Below are 23,657 nucleotides of genomic sequence, written 5' to 3'. Positions count from 1 at the left end.
GCAGCCAATGAAATACCATCCTCAAAAAGAGCAGTATAACACTGGGGATGTTACTGGGGACAGGGAACAAAGGCTCGATAGGAAAGAAAGGGTTGAGATCAATGGAAACACTAAAACACAATGCTCTAACAAATCTCCCCCACTTTCCTCTGTTCACTGCTACACACACACCACCGCTCGCTTCCTAGCATCGTTCCAGCGGACAAGATGCTGAGGATAAGTCCTGTGATGAGTGCTGCAGCGCTGTGAATGCTGGCTGGCTTACACAGAAAAAAAGGGGGCTCCCTTACAGTGTCTTCACCCCTGAATGAGGCAGGGTCCTCTCCTGGCTCCCTGTTCCATAGTCCTGTGGAGGGCTTGGCTGGTTCTAGGTAGCCAGGACTGAATCATAGAATATCAGGGTTGGAAGGGACCTCAGGAGGTTATCTAGTCCAACCCCCTGCTCAAAGCAGGACCAATCCCCAACTAAATCGTCCTAGCCAGGGCTTTATCAAGCCTGACATTGAATACATCTAAGGAAGGAGATTCCAACACCTCCCTAGGGAACCCATTCCAGTGCTTCACCACCCTCCTAGTGAAAAAATATTTCCTAATATCCAACCTAAACCTCCCCCACTGGAACATGAGACCATTGCTCCTTGTTCTGTCACCATTACTCCATTGTTCTGTCCTATATTATAGGATAAAAGTACACAAAAGACCAGATTTCACGGGGGATATCAGATTTCACGGTCCGTGATGCGTTTTTCACAGCCGTGAATTTGGTAGGGCCCTATTTATCACGCTGGGCTGTGAGGAGACCAAGGAAAATGAACAGAAAATCCCAGCAGAGTCTTTGCCCAGAAATCCAAGCACAAGAGTTCTGGGGCTTGTCTTGGAAAGGGGATCTTCCCGTGACCCTGTCTGAGCATTACAGAGAGGACTCAAAACCCAGGAGAGACTAGAAAATCTCTAGGAAATTTTTGTATCAATGGACTAGAGGTGTTGCTGGCTGGGAACTCAGCATACCTCTCGACCTCTCCTTGAAACGGACTTGAACGTATAATTAAAGCTGGTTGAAAAATGGAATTCCCCTGCTGTGGAAAATCCAGGATTTCAGATTCGTATCCCCAATGAGCCCGAAAAACAGATGATATGGTATCGTCCATGACGTGAAATGGCCCAAACCCGACAGTTTGGAATATTGTAAATGTTTTGTTTGGCAAAGGTCAAAATACTTCAACTTTCTATTCAATCAAAATATTTTGACTGTTGAATTCTAGTATAAAGACAATCTAAAAGTCACAGTGCCATGTGCAGACAATTCCCTGCCTAAGCTTTGATTACATTGTTACGATCCCTGAAACATTTCGATTTAGTGGAGTCAGTATTTTAACTGTCGGCCAGCTCTAAGGATGACAAACTGATACGCAGAAAAGATTTGAGAGGAGCTGTTGTGCACGGGGGAGGGAGACGGCGTGTGTGTGGTTCTGTTCCCTGCTCTCCCATTAATTCACTATGTGACTTTGGGCAAGTCACTTAAATGGCTTTGTGCCTCGGTTTCCCCACCTGGAAAAAAGGGATGCTAATATCTTCCACGGGAGTGGGGATCTTGTCTGGCTTAATTGGGGAAAGTCAGGGTTTTAGCCACTAAGGTTAGAGACATTAGGTGAAATGGTTAAAGTGAGTCAAATTTAGGGCCTTGAATGCTGTGGGAGTGCGTGATATTGTTAGGGGAGGAGCAGGCTACAATCCCTCTAAGCACTCCACCCTTTCAGTGTGATCTGTATCTAGCCTGCTGCCTGCTAGCTTTGTCCTAGGCACTGGATCCTGCTTTGTCCTCTCTAGGAATAGCAGGAATATTTATTGTTAACACCAGTGATGTGCTTGGCTCTTTGTGAGAGGTACAGTAAAGGTGGTCCCTGTCTGGAAGAGTTCATGGATTTATTTTTATTTGTGCTACCGTAGCATCTAGAGGCTCCACCTGAGATCAGTGCCCTGTTGCGCTCGATGCTGTATAGACACACTGAGAGGCAGTCCATGCCAACGAGTTAACAATCTAAATAGACACGACACAATGTGGGAGAAAAGTACCATTATCCCCATTTTACTGATGGGGAAACTGAGGCACAAAGATGGTCACTTACTCAAAGATGCATTGTGGGGTGACGGACCTGGGGCAGAGCTGGGATTTGAGATCTCCTGAGTTCCAGTCCAGTGCCGTCTCTATAAGACCATCTTTCTTCTCTAAACTTCTATCCTGGAAATCAGTTGCCCTCGGTGCAGAGCTGGACGCAGAGGGGACTTTTCTCCGGATGTCATTAGCTGAATTTCCAGGGAAGTTAACTTCATAACACTCTGCAGCCCCTCCTTGCAACTAGCTGACTCGGTGAACTCCTGTGGTTGTAAATTCTCGCTAGTTTTCCTCCATGTCCATCCTAAAACTTTCCTGCATTTGGCTGGGTCCCACCGTCCTCCACCCTTGCTCTCGTCCCTCACCTCCTAATCATTCAATTTAATGTGTGTTACGTTCTGAGCAGAGAATTGAACTGGAAAGAAAACCCCAAATAAACTCAACCTTGGAGCTGATGTGGCGCGTTCCTGCTGTCAGTGCTCAGAGACGTTGTCTTCCAGCCCTGGATCCAGGCGCCTGGCTGATTCCCATGGTGGATTAGGGAGTGGAATGAGACACTCTGCTGATCTGAATCTGGCCCTCGGACAGGAGGACTTGCTGGCTGGCTCAGGGGAGCTCAGCAACTACAAGGTCTTGCTCAGCGAGGGCACAGGTTCAGATCCAGCCCTAGGTTGGGGGATTGGCTGGCTCAGTGGACAATTTGGGGGTGAGTTGTTTTGGGGAATGGGACTTGGGGCAGCAGGTCGAGTCCAGCCCCAGGTAAGCAGTAACCTGGTCCTTCCAACCCAACATCTGTGTGGGGGATTCAGAGTCCTACTCTGCAGGAGAAGGTGTCTCTATCAACGAAGCGGCTAATGGTGGTGGCCCTACCTGGCTTTTAGGTGGCTTTCCTTCTGTTTGTCAGGCCACAGCTCTGTGGGGCAGGGACTCGCTATGTTTCTGCACAGCACCCGATGCCCTGGGGCCCCCAATCTCAGTTGCGGCCTCTAGGCGTGACCGTAATATACCTTTGCTTCATATACCATGGCCGTGCTATGGTCAGTGGCACCTTCCTGGTGGTGAGGAGAATGCAACAGCCTCAGAGACAAGGACTTAGAGTGAGCGGGTAGGGGGATGGTGGAATGGAGGAATCCTGCTGGACGACATTGCCCGTCTACTAATTATGGGACGGGGTCAAGCACTGGTCAGCGTTCACTTTACTCTTCATAATAGTATTGGGGTTGTATCTAGAGACCACGTTGTGCTAGGAGCTGTACATAGTGAAAGAGCCCTTGTCTCAAAGTCTAAGTAGACAAGACAAGACTATTCTGCCCATCTTTAACTTAAGAACAGAGACCTAAAGTGGGTCAAGTGACAAGCCCACCTTTCCCTGTTGTCTTTCCCTTTCCAGGCTAAATAATTGTTTCGTTCAGTCTTCTCCTTATCTGCCACGTCCTTTATTCTCTGGGCCGGACTCTGACCTTGGTGGAGTTACTCCAGCTTGGCAGCAGCCGAGTCCCGGAGATCGGAGTCTGGCCCTGCATCCGGCAGTCTCAGACTTTCCCCTGTCTCCCGTGCAGCGCCCTAGCCCTGGAGATGCCTGTGCCCTTCTCACATGATATTTGCTTTGCTGCTGCTAATTGAAATTTCACCGCTGTCGCTCTCCGCTTTGGCACTCCTGCCAGTTGGCCGTGTCTGTGGTGCCAACCCTCTCCTCCTTCCTTGAACGATGGGGGGTGAAGAATGGCTCCCATTGATTGCTCACAATAAAGAGGGAAGTTCAGAGGAGAAGCACCGGAGACAGTTGGTGGAGATGCTGTGCCGCCCTCTCCTCCCTCCTGATCAGCCAGGGTATGGTGGGAAGCGATTCAGGGTCTGCGGCTTAGAGCTGAAATGCCCGGGGGGTGGGAGCTCCTTGGAAGGTTGGCTGGTAGCAATGAAGCAGTGTTGGATCAAATGTGTCTCTGGGAGGTCATTGTTCTCTCTGCAGGTGCAGATCTGTCTCCTCCCTGGCTCCCTCTCTCCCCCAGCACAAGCTTTCCTCTTTCCAGGGAAAGGCTCCTTTATGGGAATCTCTGCGGCTGAGCTGATCTTCGTGCAGGCACCGGGGAGGGGAAAGCCAATCTCATTTGGGTGAGAAGTTGAAACAGCTAATCGTGCCTGGTGGAGGAAGAGGGCTGGCTCCCCTGGGGAGAGGCCGAGCAGAGCAGGGAATCCGCTGAGCAGGAGCACAACTGCCTGCATCTCTCCTGCCTGTCGCTTCTCTTCCTGGAGCCAGGGGTGTCCCTCCTTCCTTCTCTGAGTCTGGACCAGCAAGTTCAGACCTGACACGTTGGCTGATGTACCTTCCCCTGCCTCTCCAGCCAGGTGAGGCCTATGCATGCAGGACAAGCGCAGTCTGCACAGGAGCACTATGTAAGGTATCTTGTAGCTTTTGCTGTTGATACAGGAATACTGAGCATCCATGCTCCTTTGTTAGAGTCTGTCTCATTGGCTCCTTTGCCTTGTCACTCAGGCAGAGCCAGCTGCTGCCTTTCCCGCCTCTAATGATTTCTTCTCTTTTGACCGATCTCCCTGTGATGTGCTTGTGCAACTTTGTGCTAGGAAAACTCTGAGGCCTCCAAGTCCACGGCCAGCAGGGACCATTGTGATCATGTATCTGACCCCCTGGATAGCACAGGCCAGAGAACTTCCTTTTAGTAGAACGTCTAGGAAAACTTCCTGTCTCGATTTAGAAATTGTCCGTGATGGAGAGTCCCCCAGGACCCTTGGTAAATTGGCCAATGGGTTACACTTTCACTGTTAAAAATTTACATCTTATTTCCATCTGGATTTGTCTAGCTTCAATTTCTAGCCATTGGATCGTGTTCGACCTTCCTCTGGTAGCCAGAAGAACCCATCATTAAATATTTATTCCCCGTGTAGGAACTTACAGACTGTAGTGAAGTCACCGCTTAACCTTCTCTTTCAGCTCATTTGATTGCGCTCTGAGACTCGTTATAAGGCAGGTTTTTAAAGCCTTTAATCATTCTCGTGGCTCTTCTCTGAACCCTCTGCACTGGATCAGCAGCCTTCCTGAACTGTGGGCACCAGAACTGGACACAGGATTCCAGCAGCGGTCACACCAGTGCCAAATATAAAAGCAAAATAACCTCTCTGCTCCTACTCCAGGTGGCCCTGTTTATGCATCCCAGTGGAGTCACTCTGGATTGACGCTAGTGTAAATGAGTTTGGGCCTGACACCCCCACTGTGTGTGTGTTGGGGGATTGACCCATTGAGGATCCTCTCCATCCGTAGGCGTGGGGTGGGTGATCCAGCAGGAACGTGTTTCCTCATCAATAAGTGAGGCAGCAGGCAGTGGTGTAGAAAAGATCTTTCCTAAGTGTGCCGAGCGGCCAGTGGTACCTGCTGGAGACCTAGAGTTGGCCAGTGAGTTGTCCGGATGCAGCTCTTGGCTTGCACGTGAACTGAGCAGAAGCCTTGGTTGGGGGAAAGCCCAGGGCCAGAGTAGCCACTCCTCATCTTTGCTGGATGTGCTGGTATCCCCAGAGCTTTCAGGAGTGACCTGGGGTCCTCTGGGCATGGCAGTGTGGTGGGAGTGGAGTTGGTTTGTCTGACCTCGGATTGAGCTGCATTTTCAAGGTGTTCAGAGAGTGACCGTGCGCTCTTGGCAGCGTCTAAGGCCGGGTGGGAAGGGAAAACCACAAGAATGGGAAAGCAAAACCTCCATAAGCATGTGAGTCCTCTGTGGAGCAGGCCCCTGAATGGTGTGTACGTGTGCCCAACCCACGGCAGCGACCCTCCCAGCCTCGACTCGCGCGAACACTGGAAATAGCCGTGTTGGTGGCGCTTTGAAGTTGAGACTCGGGCTTCGAAGGGGGCTGGTGTCCGAGCCCAAATCCCGCCCGAGGTGCAGCTTCAAAGCACTTTGTCTGCGCAGCGGAAGTTGGCAGAATTCTGGGACGCTTTAAAAGGACAGGAGAGACAAAGCGAAGGCCTCACGGTTGCAGCTGCTGCCATCGCGCAGTGATGCAACGTGGCCATCATGAGAGAGTGGTGCCTTTATCCAGGAGGGTAAAGTTTGACAGAGGGGGACCACAGATAGGGAGGGAAGGAAGCTGGGCGCCAGCCAGCCAGTCTGCCTTAGTCTCCGTCACAAGAAGTCGGAGACGGACAGGACCTATTCGCCTGTCCGTCTGTAGCCAGTGCATGACCATTTCGCACAGTGCTTGTTGTCCAGTCCAGCAATTGGGGCTTCCACTGTTTTCTTGGGGGGAAGAGAAGGATTCCCTGTCAAGAAGTCGGTCTGATAATCTTCTCTGCCTTCATGCCATTACCACCAGTTCTGCTGCTGGTTACGCCCCAAATGATCCCTCTCTCTCCTTGATGTTCACGCCCTTCAAATATTTGTAGACTGTTATCATGCCTGCCCTTGGCTGACACTCAGCCACGTTATGGTTAACTCTTTCCCTCCCAGGGATCAATCTCTCTGATCAGTTCTGTTGCGCTGCTTTGGGCACCTCTCCGGTTTGTCGATATCTGGTTGGTAGCAAGGGGCCCACAGCCAAATGCAGGAGGCAAGGGAGTGGTTGCACCTGTGCCGTACGGGGAGGGACTGTCATGTCTCTCCCCTGCGATAGTGGCAGATTAACTATGGGGCCTGTGACCAGGGGCCCTGGCAGGCGGGACAGGGAAAGCCCCCATGCCCTGATCTCACTCCCCAGCAGAGGAAGCCCCCAGTGCCCCCCGAACCTCTCTCTGGCAGAAGCATCGGGAGAGCCCCAGCCCCCGGACTCCTGCTGTGGTCCTGGGACTGGAGGAGCTCTCACTGCATGCCATGGCCTCAGGGCTGAGGGAGGCAGCAGTGGAGGTGGGGGTGGGGCAGAAAGTAGCAAATAGGATGCGGGGCCGCAGTGGGGGGCAGAATGGGGGAGACCCTGGGTGGAACAGGGGCGAGGTCCAGAGGAAGGAGCAGAAAGGGGTGGGGCCGTGGGCAGAGCTGCAGGCAGCGGGGATGGAACCGCTGGTGGAAGGGGTAGGGTGGGGAGGGGCCCCCACATGCTCTGGTCAAGGGCCCCAGGAAACCTTCATCTGCCTCTGTCTATGATGGCTCCGACTGGCAGGTCTTGGCTGTGATCTGTCCTTGAAGGTTTCCGCCATCCTGAATTGTTCCTGGTAGAATGCAGTGCCCTCTCCCTGGCCTGGGAGAGGGAAGCACCCAGGCTCTGGGTATAATTCCCTGAGGAGGGGAATGAGCTGATCACTAGCTGAACCAATACCTGGAGGTCCCAGTGCTCCTCTAACTGGAAGATTCTCCTTTAGCTCAAGGGGGTTGAGTCCTCACTTATTACTGCAGAGTCCAGAGGGGCCCATGGAGCAGGATAGGAAGACAGGAGAGTCCTGCGTCTCCACTGTTTAATTTCCTCTTTGGTGTTCAGATAGCAGAAGGGGCGTGGATGTGTGTGGTTTTTTGGGGGGTGGGTGGAGGCGTGAACGCCACTGCCCCTTCCTGACTGTTACAGCACTCTAGAGCCCGTGGGCTGGATGGCACAGGGCTATGTGTTGGAGTAGGTTCTGGGCAGCGCCGAGGGTGGGGGGCCGGTCTCGAGCATTTGTTCGACTTCCCTCTGGCTGGGTCCAGGAGGTCTGAGTGTCGGCTTTCCACGGACGTTCACCCTTTGCGAGCGCAGGCCTCCGAGGGGAGTGGACTCCTAGTGCCGATGCTTGAGGACCTGCTGGAGCGGGAATTCAAGCTGAATGTTTGTCAAATTCAGAGCTCTGGGCTGTGTTCGTAGTTGTGTATTCATCCAGCCAGGGGCCAGGAGTGATACCACGTGACTTGGGGAACTGACAAGGAGCAGGCTGGAGACGAAATCATTTATTGATTTCCTCATCCCCCAGCCCCGTACTCTTTTATTGAGCCATGAATGAGTCTAGTGACATCCCAGCCACTAAACGGGGGTGAGGGTTGGAGGCAAAACTTGTCAGACAAATAACTTGTGTGACCGATTTATCTGGGGAAAGGGGACTCGTGCAAGTGTTGTGTCTTGGGGAATATTGAGGTGACACTAGGGGTGAAAGTAACAAGGTATGCAGGGCCGGGGTCCAGAGCAGATGTGGGAGGGGGGGGTCCCTCGGGGGAAGGGCGGGTCCTCGGGCAGAAGGGGCGGGGCCTTTAAATCCGCAGGCCCTTTAAATTGCTGCTGCTGGCCTGGGGCTCTGGCGGGGATTTAAAGGGTCCAGGGGCTCCAGCTGGTGCCAGGAGCCCCGGGCCCTTTAAATTGTTGCCGGAGCCCTGGGGCTCCTGGCCACCGCCACTACCCCAGGGCTCTGGCCGCGATTTAAAGGCCCGAGGCTCTGGCCGCTGCCGGGAGCCCAGGGCCCTTTTAAACTGCCCACCTAGGGAAACTGCTCCCTGCTGTTACGGTCAGCTGTGTACTGGCTCTTATCGGTATACCTTACCGGACCGTACCAGCTTCCTTTCACCTTTGGGTGACACACATGCCAACCTAGGTACGTAGATGCTGTGAGTATGTGAGTAGCTGCTGAGGGGCTGTGCCTCTGTGTCTGGAGAAGGCTGAACCTGTGGCTAAGGGACTCTGGATATCGGGGTGCAATTTCTCTCTCTGCTGCAGATGCTGGATGACCTTGGTCACATCACTTGCTCGCTCCCTGCCTCTGCTCCTCATCTGTACCATGGGGATAATGAGACCCCCCCCACAAGGGGGGCTGGAAGTTGCTCTGATATTCTGGTGACAAGAGTCCTTGTAACTAGAGACTAAGTATCTGGCTGTGCTTCGTCTACCTTTATCCCACAAAGCCTGCAAAGGACCAGCCTGAGACAGGCCCTCTGGCTCTAACATGCGCTAGAGCTGGCCAGTTCCAGTGAACCTGTCTGGCCACGGGAGGGTCACAGCTCCTGTGTATAAGATGAGCGAGGATCTGGCGGAGGCTCTGCTGAACTCCGATGCCAGTTGGTCTAGCCAGAGCCCGTGGCTTGGGAGTCCTCCAGCTCCCCTCCAAGCCTGGGGTGTGTTGGCAGCTGCCCCGGCACATCTGCATGACGAAGCGTCGGGCCCTTCAAAGGGACTTTGTGCAGCGGTTGGTGGACAGGGAAAGGGGGGGCAGGGGAAATCTCGGCATTACCCGGCGAGTCTGACAGTCTTTTGTGTTTGCTTTGCAGAGCTTGGACGGTGACCAAGCAATTCTCCAGAGAATAAGGAAATATGTGAAAGCCATTCATGTCTCCGGGCTCAGTAAGTTCTGCCTCGGTGGTGGTGGCATGCGCTGGCGGGCGAGGGGCGGCGGTGGGGGTGTGACTGCCCTGAAGGGGGAGGTTTCTGACCAGCAGGTGCTTGCATGGCATCAGAATACAGGCAGCGCTGCAGATTACAGGCAGCGCTGCAAACATCCTCTGTGATGGGCTAGGAGAACCTCCCCCTCCCTCCCTGGCAGCTTGCTCTGGCGTTAACATGGGCCTGCCCCTGGTTTGCTCATCAGGGCATTTTTGATAGCTCAGCTGATGCCAAATGCTTCCCCGGAGTACAGGCTGCAGGTTAGGATGTGCAGCTGTATTGCGGCCGCTCCTAGGGCCCCAGTTGTGGCCCGCTGTGCTAGGCTCTGTACAATCACAAATGCAATCAGGCCATCCGTTCTTCCAGGCGGATCTCCGGCCTCTGGCAAGGGCCTGAACCCGCTGCTGCATGCATCTTCTAACTAGACAGGCGCTTCTATGGTTTTCATTACGAGTGTCTGAGTCCCTCACTGCCTGATGAGAGTGCAGAGCTCCTGCAGATGATGACCTGCTGCGAGATCTGATCTCAACAGTAATTGCAGAGCAGAGGATTATTAGAATCCAGCTGCAATGCTGTACTCCGTGACTACCAGCTGAGTGGAAGAGTGTTTCCACTTAATTTGCTCTAAATAGAAGGAGCGCTGTCTAGTGGTTAAAGCAGTAGACTTGTAATCTGGATATTCTGTGTTCTGCTTCCAAGCTCTGATGTGTCTGACCTCACCCAGGCAACCCGCTTCTACTCCCGTGCCTCAGTTTCTCCATGTGTCAAATTGGGGAAAATCTCCACCTTGCACAGGGGCATTAAATGATTGCATAAGGCAGAGAGGAAATGAGTAGAAGACATGGGTTTATTGTCTGTTCTGGTAGTGCCTAGGGAGTATCCAAGATTAGGGCCCCATTGTACTAGGACTGGTACAAACCTAGGTTGGAGAACCCAGGTGTCCTGGGCGTCAGCGCTCCATCCTTCCTGAAGGAGGAATGATTTCCCATAGATAATCACCCGTAATAGTTACTATCCAGTGGCACTGGGAGGTGTAATTCTTGGCCAGGCACCGGGCCGGTGAACGAAAGGCCAAGTGGTAGAACTGAGTTGCCGGGCCAGTACTTTAACGGAACTTATGCTTGTTCCCACGTGACAGGAAGGGGGTAGAATGGAGACACTGATCGGTGGATCCTGCGTCCCTTCATGTCTCAATCCCGTCTCCTCCTTTCAAGACTAGAGAGTGCCAGCATTTGCCATCTCTTGTCATGGTGTCTTGAAATGAGAGAGGGCCCTATGCCCAGCTGGCAGGAACGGATTCACCCCAGCTACAGATCTGGGGCAAAGTCCTCCATCCATTTCTGCTCTCGCAAGTTGCCGTCTTGGCTCTGCATTAACTGAGTCCCCATGCTGTACACCCGCTGTTCCCATTTGGCTTTGATACTCTCTTAACGGGCAGGGGAGGAAATGTTCCGCTGACTCTAAAGCGTCTTTAAATATTAAAGGCGCGAGTCCGGCTTTTGAATGCTTAGTCGGCTGGAAAGTGCTTTGTAGTGTCTGGTGCTGGGTTCCTGGGCTGGCAGCGTCCGTCGGGCTCGCCCCGGGCAGCACAGCCGCAAACGGTGGGAGGCTGGGAAATCGGGTTTGAATTAAACAGCTTTTGCTTTCAAATAAGTCTCCTGGTTTCCTGGCAGTGAAGCTTTGGAGACTCTCTCACTGAGCCAAATCCTCCCTCTTCCCCAGAGCTAGCCTGTTCTGCAGAGCCCTCTGCTCACTGATGGGGCGGCGGGGGGGAACCTCTAGGTCAGGAATTAAAGGGAGAGTGGGGTGGGTGGGTCATAGGGCAGCTTCTACAGGAGAGATTGAGGGAACCCCAGAGTGACAGGTTCGGTCACAGAGATCTCCTTGGGACTGTCACCTGACGTGCTGAAATTACCTCTGAGCCCGTTTTCCCTGCCAGCCTGGGACTCCAGAACCCTGCCTTGTTGAGCCAGACATGCCAGCCTGCTGCAACCCAGACCCAGGGTCTGGTCCACGCCCCCAAAGCTGCAGACTTTAACTAAAAACAGCTCAGCAGATTACCTGTCTCCAGCACCCAGACACCCAGCTCCCAATGGGATCCAAACCCCAAATAAATCCATTTTTACTCTGTATAAAGCTTATACAGGGTACATTTGTAAATTGTTCGCCCTCTATATCACTAATAGAGAGAGATGCACGACTGTTTGCTCCCCCAGGTATTAATCACTTACTCTGGGTTTAGCAATAAAAGAAGTGATTGTATTAAGTATAAAAAGTAGGATTTAAATGGTTTCAAGTAATAACAGCCAGAACAAAGTAAGTCACAAAGCAAAACAAAACAAAACATGCAACTCTAAGCCTAATACATTAGGAAACTGATTACAGGTAACATCTCACCTTCAGAGATGTGCCAATAAGCTTCTTTTCCAGACTAGACTCCTTCCTAGTCTGGGCCCACTCCTTTCCCCTGGTGCAGTCTTTGTTAGATCCAGCTGGCTAGGGGGGAAATGTCACATTTGCTCTTTGACGGCAGAAGGAGTCTCTTTAGATCTTTTTGTCCTGGGTTTCACTGGTGTCCTCTCCTTCCGCCCGCAGCACATGTCGAGAATGAGGAGCAGTACAGCGAATCTCTGGAGAACTTCGGCAACAACCACCTGTCCCAGAACAATCACGAGCTTTCCACCGGCTTCCTGAACCTGGCCGTCTTCACCAGAGAAGTGACCGCGCTCTTCAAGAACCTGGTAAGGAACTGCTGCTCTCAACTTCTGCACCACCTTTCACAGACCCCACCATCTTGGTGACTGGGGAGGAGGCGGTGTGAACAGAGTGATCTGCGTGGGTGCTTCCGGCTAAGGAACCAGGAACTAGAGAGAGGGGTGTGATACCAGAGAGAGTGTACAAGGATGGGCGGGAGGGTGTTAGATCTGTGACTTGGGGCAACTTTTCTTTTGGGGGCCCAGTGTAGGATAGTGGCCCTTTAGAAGCCTTCTCCTCACTTCCATCATGATACTGGGGTGTGTCTCCTGCCACACCCTGTAGCTGCATCATGATGAAACATCTCTGTGCGATAGCCCGAGGGATATGCTGGGTGGCCTTCCGCTGCCTGTGATGTCAGGGCCTGGTCCCGCTTGGATCATACTGAAACAAGAGATGAGCCACAAACAGGACACCGGATCTAAATGCCCAACTGGGCTTGGGGGCAGTTCCAGTCCAGGAGCTGGGTCACCGATCCTGACCTGGGGCCCTGAATCCAAGCACTTCACCAAGGCCAGTGAATCTTTCCATTGACTTCCGTGGCCTTTGGATTAATCCCTGAAAGGGTAAATGTTGGGGGTAAGGGGATGACGTGAACGTTCCTGAGTTCTAGGGTGGGGGGGATCTCTCTCTGGGTCTCACTCTGTGGCTCAGACCCCTGGCTGCTCTAAAATCATTTAAAAAATTGGCCAGTATTGTGTCTCCCCCATAGAGATTGGATGTGCTCCAACATCACTAAAACCGAGAGGGAAAGCCTCTCATTTCTCAGCTGGTGGCAAAATCTTACTTCCTCTTGTAACCGACAGATCTCGCTGCAGGGAGTCCTGCATCCACCTGTGCCAGGTTATGCATATGACATTCAACGTTACCATGCACATACCTACAGGGGTAGGGAGACCTCAGATGCCAGTGCACTTCCCTTGGGGTCTATGTGCGCGCATCCTGTTTGTATGAGTACTTGCTTGGGGCACGAGGGTAACGTTGATGCGTACCACGCACTGGCTTATGTAGCTGCGTGTCCATCTCTGCGTGTCCAGGGGTACTGGCAGGAATGTTGAGTCCATGCAATGATGTGGAGGCAGGTCTGTAGACCCAGGGCAAAAGGCGCGAGTACACTCCCCATGGATAATACAGGAACAGATCTTGGGCTAGCCTGCAGCACGACCTTTCCGGTATCTGAGCATGTGTGACAATAGGGCATTGTTTGGCAGTGCAAATCTCCTCATGATTTTAGCTTAAGTTGGGCCCAACATCGTGCTGCTGAACCCAGGGAAAGGATATTAACCAGATACTTTTCTTGGCCATTACTGTCGTTTATAAGCTTTAAAGCCTTCATGGTCCAATTCCCTGTCAGTCTCACATGCATCCTCTTGTGGCCTAGCTGGAGGAAAATCTCCATAACCCTCCCAGCCAATTCTGGGTTCAAGAAAGATCGAGGACACCACTGATGCTGTCGCCTCGTCACTCACTCAATCGAGCAGTGTAGAATTTGTTGAATATCCTCTAGCAGAGGCTTATCTCCTACCCTGGCATGGACTCGGGGCGGGAGGAGGCTGATATCTGTTTCACATCAAAAGCATCAATGATCCTGTTTGCCAAGAAGGGAATCAAAGCCCAGCAAGGCCTGTTGGAAGGAAGGAAGGAGCCCAAGGGAGGGGGGACAACTGGTAGAATATCAACCCAATTAAACATGTGGGGAGTCTTAATGCCAAACTGCTTGAGGCCAAATTAACCTGAAATCTGGTTCCTTCAAGACCTCTCAGTCTCTGCACAGTGGAATCTGTGCTGAGAAGAGACCAGATCCCATGATGCTTTGGAATAACAAGCCCACATGCTGAGGAAGTTGGGTCAGTGAGAAATCTGGATGCAAAGTGGGAAGTGTCTGGTCTCTTGCCCCTGTGCCCTGGTTGAAGTCAGTGTGATTGCATTGGTGTAACAGCTCCAGCAGCATCCCCCTAGATCCTTTAAAGAGAAGATCGAAGCAAAGGCATCCAGTAGCACCGATAGAAAATGGGGGCGAAGAGGAGGAGAAAAAACTTTGTGAAATGTTCCTCGGTTTTGGGTCAACAGTTCATTTGGCTGGCAATTCTCCACCCACTCCTGGTCCTCAGCAGAGATCTGCTAGGAGCTGTCCTGGGAAAGGCGTAGAACTGGTTCCTCGGGTTAACGGGAGGGTTCTGCTGCAGAGCGAGTCTCCGCTCAGACACGGGCACTCCTCGCTCTTCCTGTGCAGGCACCCGCTTCAGGTGTGTGAAATAGACACACAGTGGGACCTTGGTAATTGCTCCCTTCCCCGCTCCCAGTGCTTTTCCAGGCAGATGAATCCCTGCAGGCCGGAGAAGCATATGTGTGAGAGAAAAGCGAGCACCCAGATTGGGTATGAAGGTTACGTGTTGACACCTGGATTCCCTTCAAGAGGGGAGGATGCTGTTTGCTCCTTGTTGTCCCCTGGGCAATCCAAACTCAGTTGCTCAGCAAGCTTCCCTGGGCCTTCCCCTGTTGTGGCTACATGGTTGTGTCCTCTTGCTGACCCTGCTTTTGTCTGCTTCCGGGTGTGCTATAAATGCTTGAGGGTGGGGGGTGTTGATTTTTGCCCCTGCAAGAAGGGTGAGCAGCTCCTTGGCACCCTACCTCCTAGTGCATAACACTCTGCAGGAAGGCATGACCCCTCCGTGGTACCCTGTGCTGTCAGCCGATGCCAGGAGGGCATTGCTTACTCCAGCTGGCTTGTGCCAGTGCGCTGGGGTGGTCCAGGCCTCCTTGGCACATGGGTCCTCCGGGGTAGACTGACTGGGCAGGTGTCAGTGCCCTGATGCCTGGAATCCTGGTCTAATGGTTTAAAATGGTTCTAGTCCCATCGTTCCCAGTCACCCTCCCACCCCCGAGACCTCCCCTGTGGGGAAGCACAAAGCAAGAGAGGTTCCCCCATCCCCCCCAACAACTGGGGCTGCGATCAGGCAAAGCACCAGGTGTTTCTGCCTGTGGGGAAGGGGATGCTTTTTAAAAATCCCTCCGTTCGTTTCCGGGAGGGGAGAGTGCAGCAGACGCATGGAGACTTGGGCAGGATCCTGCTTCTGCTGGAATCTATCACGAAGCTCCTCTGACTGCGGTGGAGCCGGACTGGCCCCTCTGAAAACCGGTTGCTTGATGAAAACCAGGTTACAAAACGGGAGTGAGACCTTGAGAGCCACGTACTGGGCGGATGGGGCCATCGACACCCCCACTCTGCCCTTTGCAACACAGCCCTGAGTCCTGACCCCGAGCCCTGGGCTTCCCTCCTCACCTCGACCCACACAGTTCTGGCCATGCCCTTCACTCACAACCCACAGCCCCCCTGCTATTCTAGCCCTGGGCTCCCCTGCCCCACACAGCTCTGGCCATGCCCTTCACTCCCAACCCACAGCCCCCCTGCTATTCTAGCCCTGGGCTCCCCTGCCCCACACAGCTCTGGCCATGCCCTTCACTCCCAACCCACAGCCCCCCTGCTATTCTAGCCCTGGGCTCCTCCACCCCCACCCCGACGCACACAGCTCTGGCCATGCCCTTCACTCCCAACCCACAGCCCCCCTGCTATTCTAGCCCTGGGCTCCCCCGCCCCACACAGCTCTGGCCATGCCCTTCACTCCCAAACCACAGCCCCCTGCTATTCTAGCCCTGGGCTCCCCTGCCCCACACAGCTCTGGCCATGCCCTTCACTCCCAAACCGCAGCCCCCCTGCTATTCTCGCCCTGGGCTCCCCTGCCCCACACAGCTCTGGCCATGCCTTTCACTCCCAAACCGCAGCCCCCCTGCTATTCTCGCCCTGGGCTCCCCTGCCCCACACAGCTCTGGCCATGCCTTTCACTCCCAAACCGCAGCCCCCTGCTATTCTAGCCCTGGGCTCCTCCACCTCCACCCCGACGCACACAGCTCTGGCTATGCCCTTCACTCCCAAACCGCAGCCCCCCTGCTATTCTAGCCCTGGGCTCCCCTGCCCCACACAGCTCTGGCCATGCCTTTCACTCCCAAACCGCAGCCCCCTGCTATTCTAGCCCTGGGCTCCTCCACCCCCACCCCGACGCACACAACTCTGGCTATGCCCTTCACTCCCAACCCACAGCCCCCCTGCTATTCTCGCCCTGGGCTCCCCCCTCCTACCCAACCCACATAGCTCTGGCCATGCTCCTCACTCCTGACCTGCAGCCCCCTATTCCAGGCCAGAGTCAAGTGTTCAGGGAGGGATGGGGGAGCAGTGAGTTGAGCCAGTGGAGCAGATTAAAGAGACAAGTGCTGAAATAGGGTCCCGGGAAAGCCAGACTGCTCCTGGGCTCCAATCCAGGCCTGAGCCTGGGTGGCACCTGCAGTCATCACAGCAGTTGTGTTCAGAGTTGCCCCCCAAAGCCTCGGAGAACAGGCTATGCTTTGCGTGTGGGTCGCAGCTCAGGCTCTAGTCCCCGGTTGCGTTCCTTGGCCTGGCTGGGCGGGTGCAGGCTTGTAACTTTCAGCAGCAAATCGTGTTTTCTCAGTGCAGTGTATCCCGCTCCTTTCTAGATTCCTGGCAGGGTTTATGCTACCTCCACCCCATGTTTCCCTGTGGTATTTCCTCTTCCCCACTTCGTCTTGGAGAGAGACAGATTCCACGGAATCAGTAAGCCAAGGCCTCTGGGTTTGCTTTAATTTTCTCTTTCTGCCAGTGTTTCCCTCTCTTCCCCCCATCCAAACCTTGGCTAATAGTCTCCCTCGCTCCCCTGCTCCCCTGCCCCGAATCCCACTTCATAATGAGGTGTGGTGGCTAGAGTAGGCAGGGACTGGGATCAGGGCACCCAGGTTCCATTCCCGTCTCTGGGAGGGAGAGTGACGTCATAGTTACAGTGCAGGAAGGCTACTCAGGAGACCTGGGTTCTATTCCCCAGCCACGCTGCTGACTCTCTACAAACGTTCTCAACTCATGTTGGCTTTCTGTGCCTCAGTTTCCCTCCAGTACAACATTTGTGTGTCTCCCCAGGTGTCGTGAGGGTTAATTAGCTTATGTAAAGTGCTAAATGTCAAAGGGGGGTGGGGAATCAGTGGTGCTATTCCAATGGGCCAGCACAGGCATTGGTGTTGGGGCTGTGGGTAAGAACTGCCCCACCCCCAGTCCTGGATCAGGGCCCTTTTTGATAGGTGCTGTACAAATAGATGCTTCCGGTCCCAAAGAGCTTAAAATCCAGGTTGCGTGAGCATCTCATAAACACTCAGGAGTTCATTCTCCCCCTTGGAAGTAGGGCAGGATTGTGATCCCTGTTTTATAGATGGGGATCTGAGGCACAGGATATTCCAATGGCTTGGCCAAGATCTCACACAGTCTGGGCTGGGACCTAGGAACTCACCCCGGATCTCCTGAGTCCAGGGCTTTAACCACTAGGCAATCCTCCCTCTGCAGCTGAACCTTCCGGCTGGCAGTCAAAACAAAGCATCAAGTGCAGAATATTTGATGGCCTTTTGTGCCTGCCCCCTATCTCTGAGCTTCTGGAGGCTGCTGTCCTAACCCTCCCGTTCCCCCGTCCACACTCCTGGGAAACACCCCACGTGGGACTAGAGCTGTGGTTTCACGTTCCAGCACGGCTGTCTCCCAACTCACGTGAGAGATGCTGGTGAAGGATACACGGGAACCCCAGTGTTGGTTTCACGCTGCCCCTATTCCCCGTCCTGTCCCCCGAAACTCTTCTGGCTGCAGGGAGCTGGCGTCCTGTTGGAAACCTACCCGCAGGGACGTTCCAGGTTCCATCCGATACTGGGAAGTGGCTTCTGCAGCCGTGCTGGCAGCTTCTTGCCTTCTTTGCTATAGTGTTTAATTCTGTGCAGATCACCGCCGCTGGAGAACTCCTTTGATCGTGGCCTTCAGGGTGGCGTGGGGGTGGGAAGGCTGCTTGAACTAATCACCCACTGATGTGGTTTGTGGTAACAGCCTCACATCTTGCAGCCATCCCCAGCTAATCAACTACATTTGGCACAAAGTGGGCCCTTCCCTCATCTTAATGGTTAAATCCGTGCCAGCTCTCCCAGGTGGCCAGAGCCTGCCTGGCTCTTAACGCTTAGCAGGGATGGGACTTGCCTGACCTCTTAGATCCTGAAGCTGCAGGGTGCTGTATAGCCTGTGTGTCTTGTCCTGGGAGGGGAAGAAGAGGGTTGTTATGCCGTGGTCTGGTAGGGACAGCACTGGATTCAGACTCGGGAGGCCTGGCTCTGCCACTGACCTGCTGTGTGATCTTGGCCGAGCCCCTTTGCTGCTCTGTGCCTCAGTTTCCCCACCTGCCCTTTTGTCAGAACATTTAGATTGTGAGCAATTTGGGCAGGGACTGTCTGTTTCCCACTAAGTGTCTGTGTGCAGCACCCAGCATAACAAAGCCCTGATCTTCATGATGCTGAGAGGCCCCAATTGTAATACAAATATTTCCTTTAAACCCACCGCTGCTGTGATGCCTCCAAAACACTGGTCTAAGGTCAGACCGCTGGTGTGCTGTGAGCACTGCTTATTACACTGATGGTAACTTGCTGTGAGCTGGCATTTCTTCCTTGTCTGGCTGCTGTATCCCTCTGTTGTCTCTCCTCTTTGACCTGGCTGGTAAGCGCTTCAGGGTGGGGACCTTCTTTTCAATATATGTGTTTGGCATTGCTCTAATCTCTGATTATGGCCTTCAATCACTGCTATGATACAAAGAATGAATAGCCCAGAGCAATATTTTCTTGTATTAGTTGCAGGTTGGCTGCACAGGGAAGTCATGCAGCCAAAGCCTGGTGGCTAAGCTTTTTAAATACAGCCCACGTACTATCTCAACAAGAGGATGTCCTTCCCCAGGTCGAGATGAAGGGAGCATTGTGCGGTGGGTCCACTAATTTCCAGCTAGAGATTCACCTGGGAACATTTGCGCCCCAGGACCCATCAGCAGGGGCGGTTCCTCTGTAGTCAGTTGCACACACCAACAGGCCCCTACCTAGCTTGAGTACCAGTTTTTTCTCCCATGTTTACCAGGAGTCGCATCCTGCCTGGAACTCTAGAGCATGGGGGCACCTAGTGGGTGAATAAGGTACTGCTGGTAAACCAATTGTCACATGGGTGAAGTGACCGGACAGCCTGTACAGTTAGGGGCTGAGGGGACTGCACCAGCCACTTTGTAACCACTCCTTGTTTCGCTGGGTTTTCCAGGTGCAGAATCTGAACAACATAGTTTCCTTCCCCCTGGAGAGCCTGCTGAAGGGGCAGCTGAAAGATGGCCGGCTGGTAAGATCCCACTCAGGGGGTGGGCACTTGATGTGGGAGGCACAAGATGGCAGGGCGGAGCCCAGGAAGGGACGGCTTCTGTCCAGGCTGCCGTTTAATATTGCTGTGTCCTTGTCTGGGGTTGACTCTTGTATGTCCAGTCCCTTGCCAGGAGTGAGTCCTTCCACCTATGGTAGATGGCTCCCCTGTGTTTACTCCTTGATTGACTGAAGCACCTCTGTGAGGGTCTGCAATGGTTCATACTTCTACCCAGGTGGAGCCCTGCGCTCGGGCAGCCCCCTGAGACCAGCGGGAGACAGGCTCCCCTCATGAGGATCTCGGGAGATGTCCTGCTGCAGATCTGGGGAGGAAGGAAGGGAAAGCCCTCGACCCTCCTTAGCTCCCCGTTCCCGTGCTGCGACGCACTGTGTAATATGGACAGTTCATAGCTGCTCCCTGGGGGTGTCGCACCCCAGGATCTGAGGTCGGGCGATGCCCTGGCTACTGTTGCTTATTTATTGCCAAAGGCTTTTATGGACCTCTTAGACTCCCCCCCACCACCGGCGCGCCCTGCCTTCCCCCCCACAAAAAAGGGGCAGGGTTCCCCTCTCAGCCAAAGCCCTTTTCCTTCCGTGCCTTAGTCTCAGCAAGGAGACAGAGCTGCTTAGCAAGTCACACGGCCCATCGGCCACAGCCAGCCCTGCAGCAGGGCACGCGGTGACCAGACCGAAGAGCAGCTCCCGGGCGTTGTGTTAGTAACGGTCTCGTGCGGCTTATACGTGCCCGGCGGTCCCAGCTGAGAACTGGGCCCATTGTGCTGGGTGCTGCATAGACACGGAGTGAGAGACGGGCTCCGCCTCAGAGAGCCGATGGGGTAACTAGAGCAAACGGGGCCCTGGTTTGATTCAGGGACGCTGAAGCACGGGACCGTTTAAAGCCGGCCAAGGTCACCCAGGGAGCCTATGGCAGAGAAGGGATTGGATGCTAGTCCAGGGCCTCCCCACAAGATGATCCTTCCCCTAAAGCAACCTCTTAATTCTTGTCTCTTCTCCTGTTGGGGCCTCTCCCCTGCTAGGGGTGTTACAGGTTCTAGTCCAGTGAAGGGCTGTTGCTCTCTCCTAGTTACAGCTCCTAGCGGGCCCCAGTCTGCTAATACCTGGGGAAGAGGTGACATGTCTTCCTGTGCCCTGGGAACCTGTCCCCCTCCAACCTGCACTGTGTCACAACAGGGGTATCCGGGAGGCCAGGCCTGCACCGGCATTCTCCAGAAGGCAGCTGCAGCCCTCGGGCGTGTTGCAAATGGCCCCTGGAGTCAGGCAGATCTGGGTGCTGTCATGTCTAGCGTCTTGCACACCTGGGTCAAGGGGGTTGGCCTGAGTGTGCAGCAGGGCTGCCCAGAGGGGAGGGAAGTGGGGCAATTTGCCCCAGGCCCCGCAGGGGCCCCCATGAGAGTTTTTCAGCACAACTGGAGTGGGTCCTTCACTCGCTCCAGGGGCCTCGGAAAACTCTCACGGGGCCCGGGCCCCCTGGAGCATCTTCCGCTCCGGGTCTTTGGCGGCAATTTGGTGGTGCGGGGTCCTTCCACTCCAGGACCTGCCACCGAAGACCCCAGGCCCCCTGAATCCTCTGGGCGGCCCTGGTGTGCAGAGCCTTCTCCCTGGGGGGTGCAGGGAGGGGCCTAGGGGAAGAAAAAAGGCTGGTGAAACAGTAACCACAACTCCCTCCCCCATCCCCGGCTCTCTGCTCCCATCTCCTTGGCTCTTTCCCAGCTGCACCCTGAGATAACCGGCCAAACGGGTCCCTCTGGGCTGGGGACTCCGGCTCTTGGGTCTCCTGCAGTGTGAAAAGCTGGTTGTCTCTCAAGAAACCGCTTCTCCCCCGGCCCACCACGGTTTCCCACCCATCCCTGCCTTTGCCTTCTGCTGCTGGCTGGAACTGGCCCCAAGCTCCACGACTCTGCAGGTTATGTCTCTGCCCTGTGATCTGATTAAAGCGTCTCCCTTGGCACAGCAGGGCTTGTGACGTGGCACCGGGAAGCTGATGTGCTGCTGTGAGGTGACCCGGTCTGTACCTGGTGGTGGGGCGGGGCTGGGGACCCCATGATCTTCTCCCTCCCCACCCCTTGGGGAAGGTGGCTAAGAATGCCAGGCAGTCTCTTCTTCCACCTGACCGGTGGGGGTGTTGAGCAGAAGGGACTGTTCCTACCTCTGTCCTCTCTGACCATGGGGTGGAGTGGCCTAGGGGCTGCAGTGCTGCTGGGTCTTGCCTCCACATCTATGCTCTGCTAGAGTTGGAAATGTGTGGGGAACCCAGGACCATAGGGGCAGGGGGACGGCAGGCCGGGATGGAGGTGAATGGATGGGGTTGTGTGTAATGTTGCACTCCATAAGCTTTATAAAAATGTGTTTATAAGTGTGAATATGATGTAACTGGAATATGCTTTATGCAAAAGGTCTCAACAGTGGTCATGAAGACCTCCTTGGGACTGTTACCTGATGTGCTAAATTTACCTCTGAGCCCATTTTCCCTGCCAGCTTGGGACTCCAGAACCCTGCCTTGTTGATCCAGACACGCTAGCCTGCTGCAACACAGACCCAGGGTCTGAACCACACCCCCAAAGCTGCAGACTTTAACTAAAAACTGCTCAGCAGGTTACCTGCCTCCAGCACCCAGACACCCAGCTCCCAATGGGATCCAAACCCCAAATACATCCATTTTACTCTGTATAAAGCTTATACAGGGTAAACTCATAAACTGCCAGTATAACGTAGGATTTAAGTGGTTTCAAGTAATAACAGACAGAAGAAAGTTACCATGCAAAATAAAACACAATATGCAAGTCTAAGCCTAATACATTAAAACAACAAGGAGTCTGGCGGCACCTTACAGACTAACAGATTTATTTGGCCATAAGCTTTCGTGGGTAAAAAACCCACTTCTTCAGAGGCGACCCTCTTATACCTAATACATAAAAAACTGATTACAGGTAATATCTCCCCCTCGAAGATGTTCCAATAGGCTTCTTTCACGGACTAGACGCCTTCCTAGTCTGGGCCCACACCTTTCCCCAGTGCAGTCCTTGTTAGTTCCAGCAGGCATCTTAGGTGAAAAGCAGGGGCTTTCTCATGACTGGGACCCCCTTGTTCTGTTCCACCCCCTTTTATATCTTTGGCACAAGGCAGGAATCTTTGTGTCTCTGGGTTTCCACCCCTCCTCCTAAAAAGCACCAGGTTTAAGATGGATTCCAGTATCATGTGACATGCTCACAGCAGGTGACCTGCTCCATTCTTCCAGGGCTGGCATGTTCACAGGAAGGCCTACAAGTAAATAAATCATTTCCAACCAATTGTCCTAGTCAATGGCAGCCATCAAGATTCCAAACCACCATTAGTGGCCCACACTTTGCATAATTGCAATAGGGCCTCAGAGTTATACTTCATATTCCTAGTTTCAGATAACCAGAATGATCTGTTCCTACCAGTAGGAGACCACACTCAGTAGATTATAAGATTTGTAGTGATACCTTACAAGAGACGTTTTGCATCAAGCATAGTCCAGTTACGGTCATATTCACACTTATAAACAGACTTTTCGAAAGCGTATGGAAGTGCAACGTCACACTGTGTCTAGAGCCTAACCCAAGAATAGCAAAAGATGCTCCAGTGTTGTCCAGCCGTGCTCTGCATTGGCGGGATGGGAAGGGAGCCCTGCTCTGTGCCCGCCTGCTCTGTGCCAAGTAGAATCGGTTCTGGACTTCGCTAACTGCTGCTCTGTGTCGCAGGATTCCAAGAAGCAGATTGAGAAGGCCTGGAAGGATTATGAGACCAAAGTGTAAGTAGCGCCGTTGCCTCTGGCAGGAAACAGGCTGATCCTCCTCCTCTAAACAAAGGGGTTTTGTGTGGGGGCTGCAGCTTGGGAGGTGGCTGGGCCCTGGCAGCGAACGAGGTCACTGGCTGTAAATTGTGCACTCTCGACCAGCCGGGCTCCAGCATAAGTCACTGGTTAATGCCATCTGGGTGTTCAGCATGAAAAGGAGATTGGGGGAATCGCCTGGCTCCTCCAGCCCCTCCTAGCAGGAGGCGCTGTAGAGAATGATCCTGCATCTTGGCAGGGGGTTAGACTAGATGACCCTTGCGGTCCCTTCTAACCCCATGGTTTCTATGATAGGGCTGTATGGACAGGTGCGGAAACGTTGACTGGGAGGTGGGAAGCTCTGAGTTCTGCCTTTCCCGTGGGTTGCCTCTCCTGATTGGGCATTGCCAACCAGAATTATGGAGTAATTCAAGCGGACAGGAG

General features: G+C 53.7%; 1 protein-coding gene across 1 annotated transcript in view; it reads left to right on the top strand.

Annotated features, from left to right (window-relative positions):
• The window catches only part of ASAP3 (ArfGAP with SH3 domain, ankyrin repeat and PH domain 3), a 65,357-nt gene that overhangs the window by 6,967 nt on the left and 34,733 nt on the right, over positions 1-23,657 (top strand). Inside the window, 4 exon segments of the mRNA XM_030538727.1 lie at positions 9,277-9,349; positions 11,984-12,129; positions 19,308-19,382; positions 23,143-23,192. Coding sequence (XP_030394587.1) covers positions 9,277-9,349; positions 11,984-12,129; positions 19,308-19,382; positions 23,143-23,192 — 344 coding nt within the window.

Source organism: Gopherus evgoodei, chromosome 20 (assembly GCF_007399415.2).
Source record: "Gopherus evgoodei ecotype Sinaloan lineage chromosome 20, rGopEvg1_v1.p, whole genome shotgun sequence".
Lineage (NCBI taxonomy): Eukaryota > Metazoa > Chordata > Testudines > Testudinidae > Gopherus > Gopherus evgoodei.
This window is presented reverse-complemented; position numbering and strand designations above follow the sequence as displayed.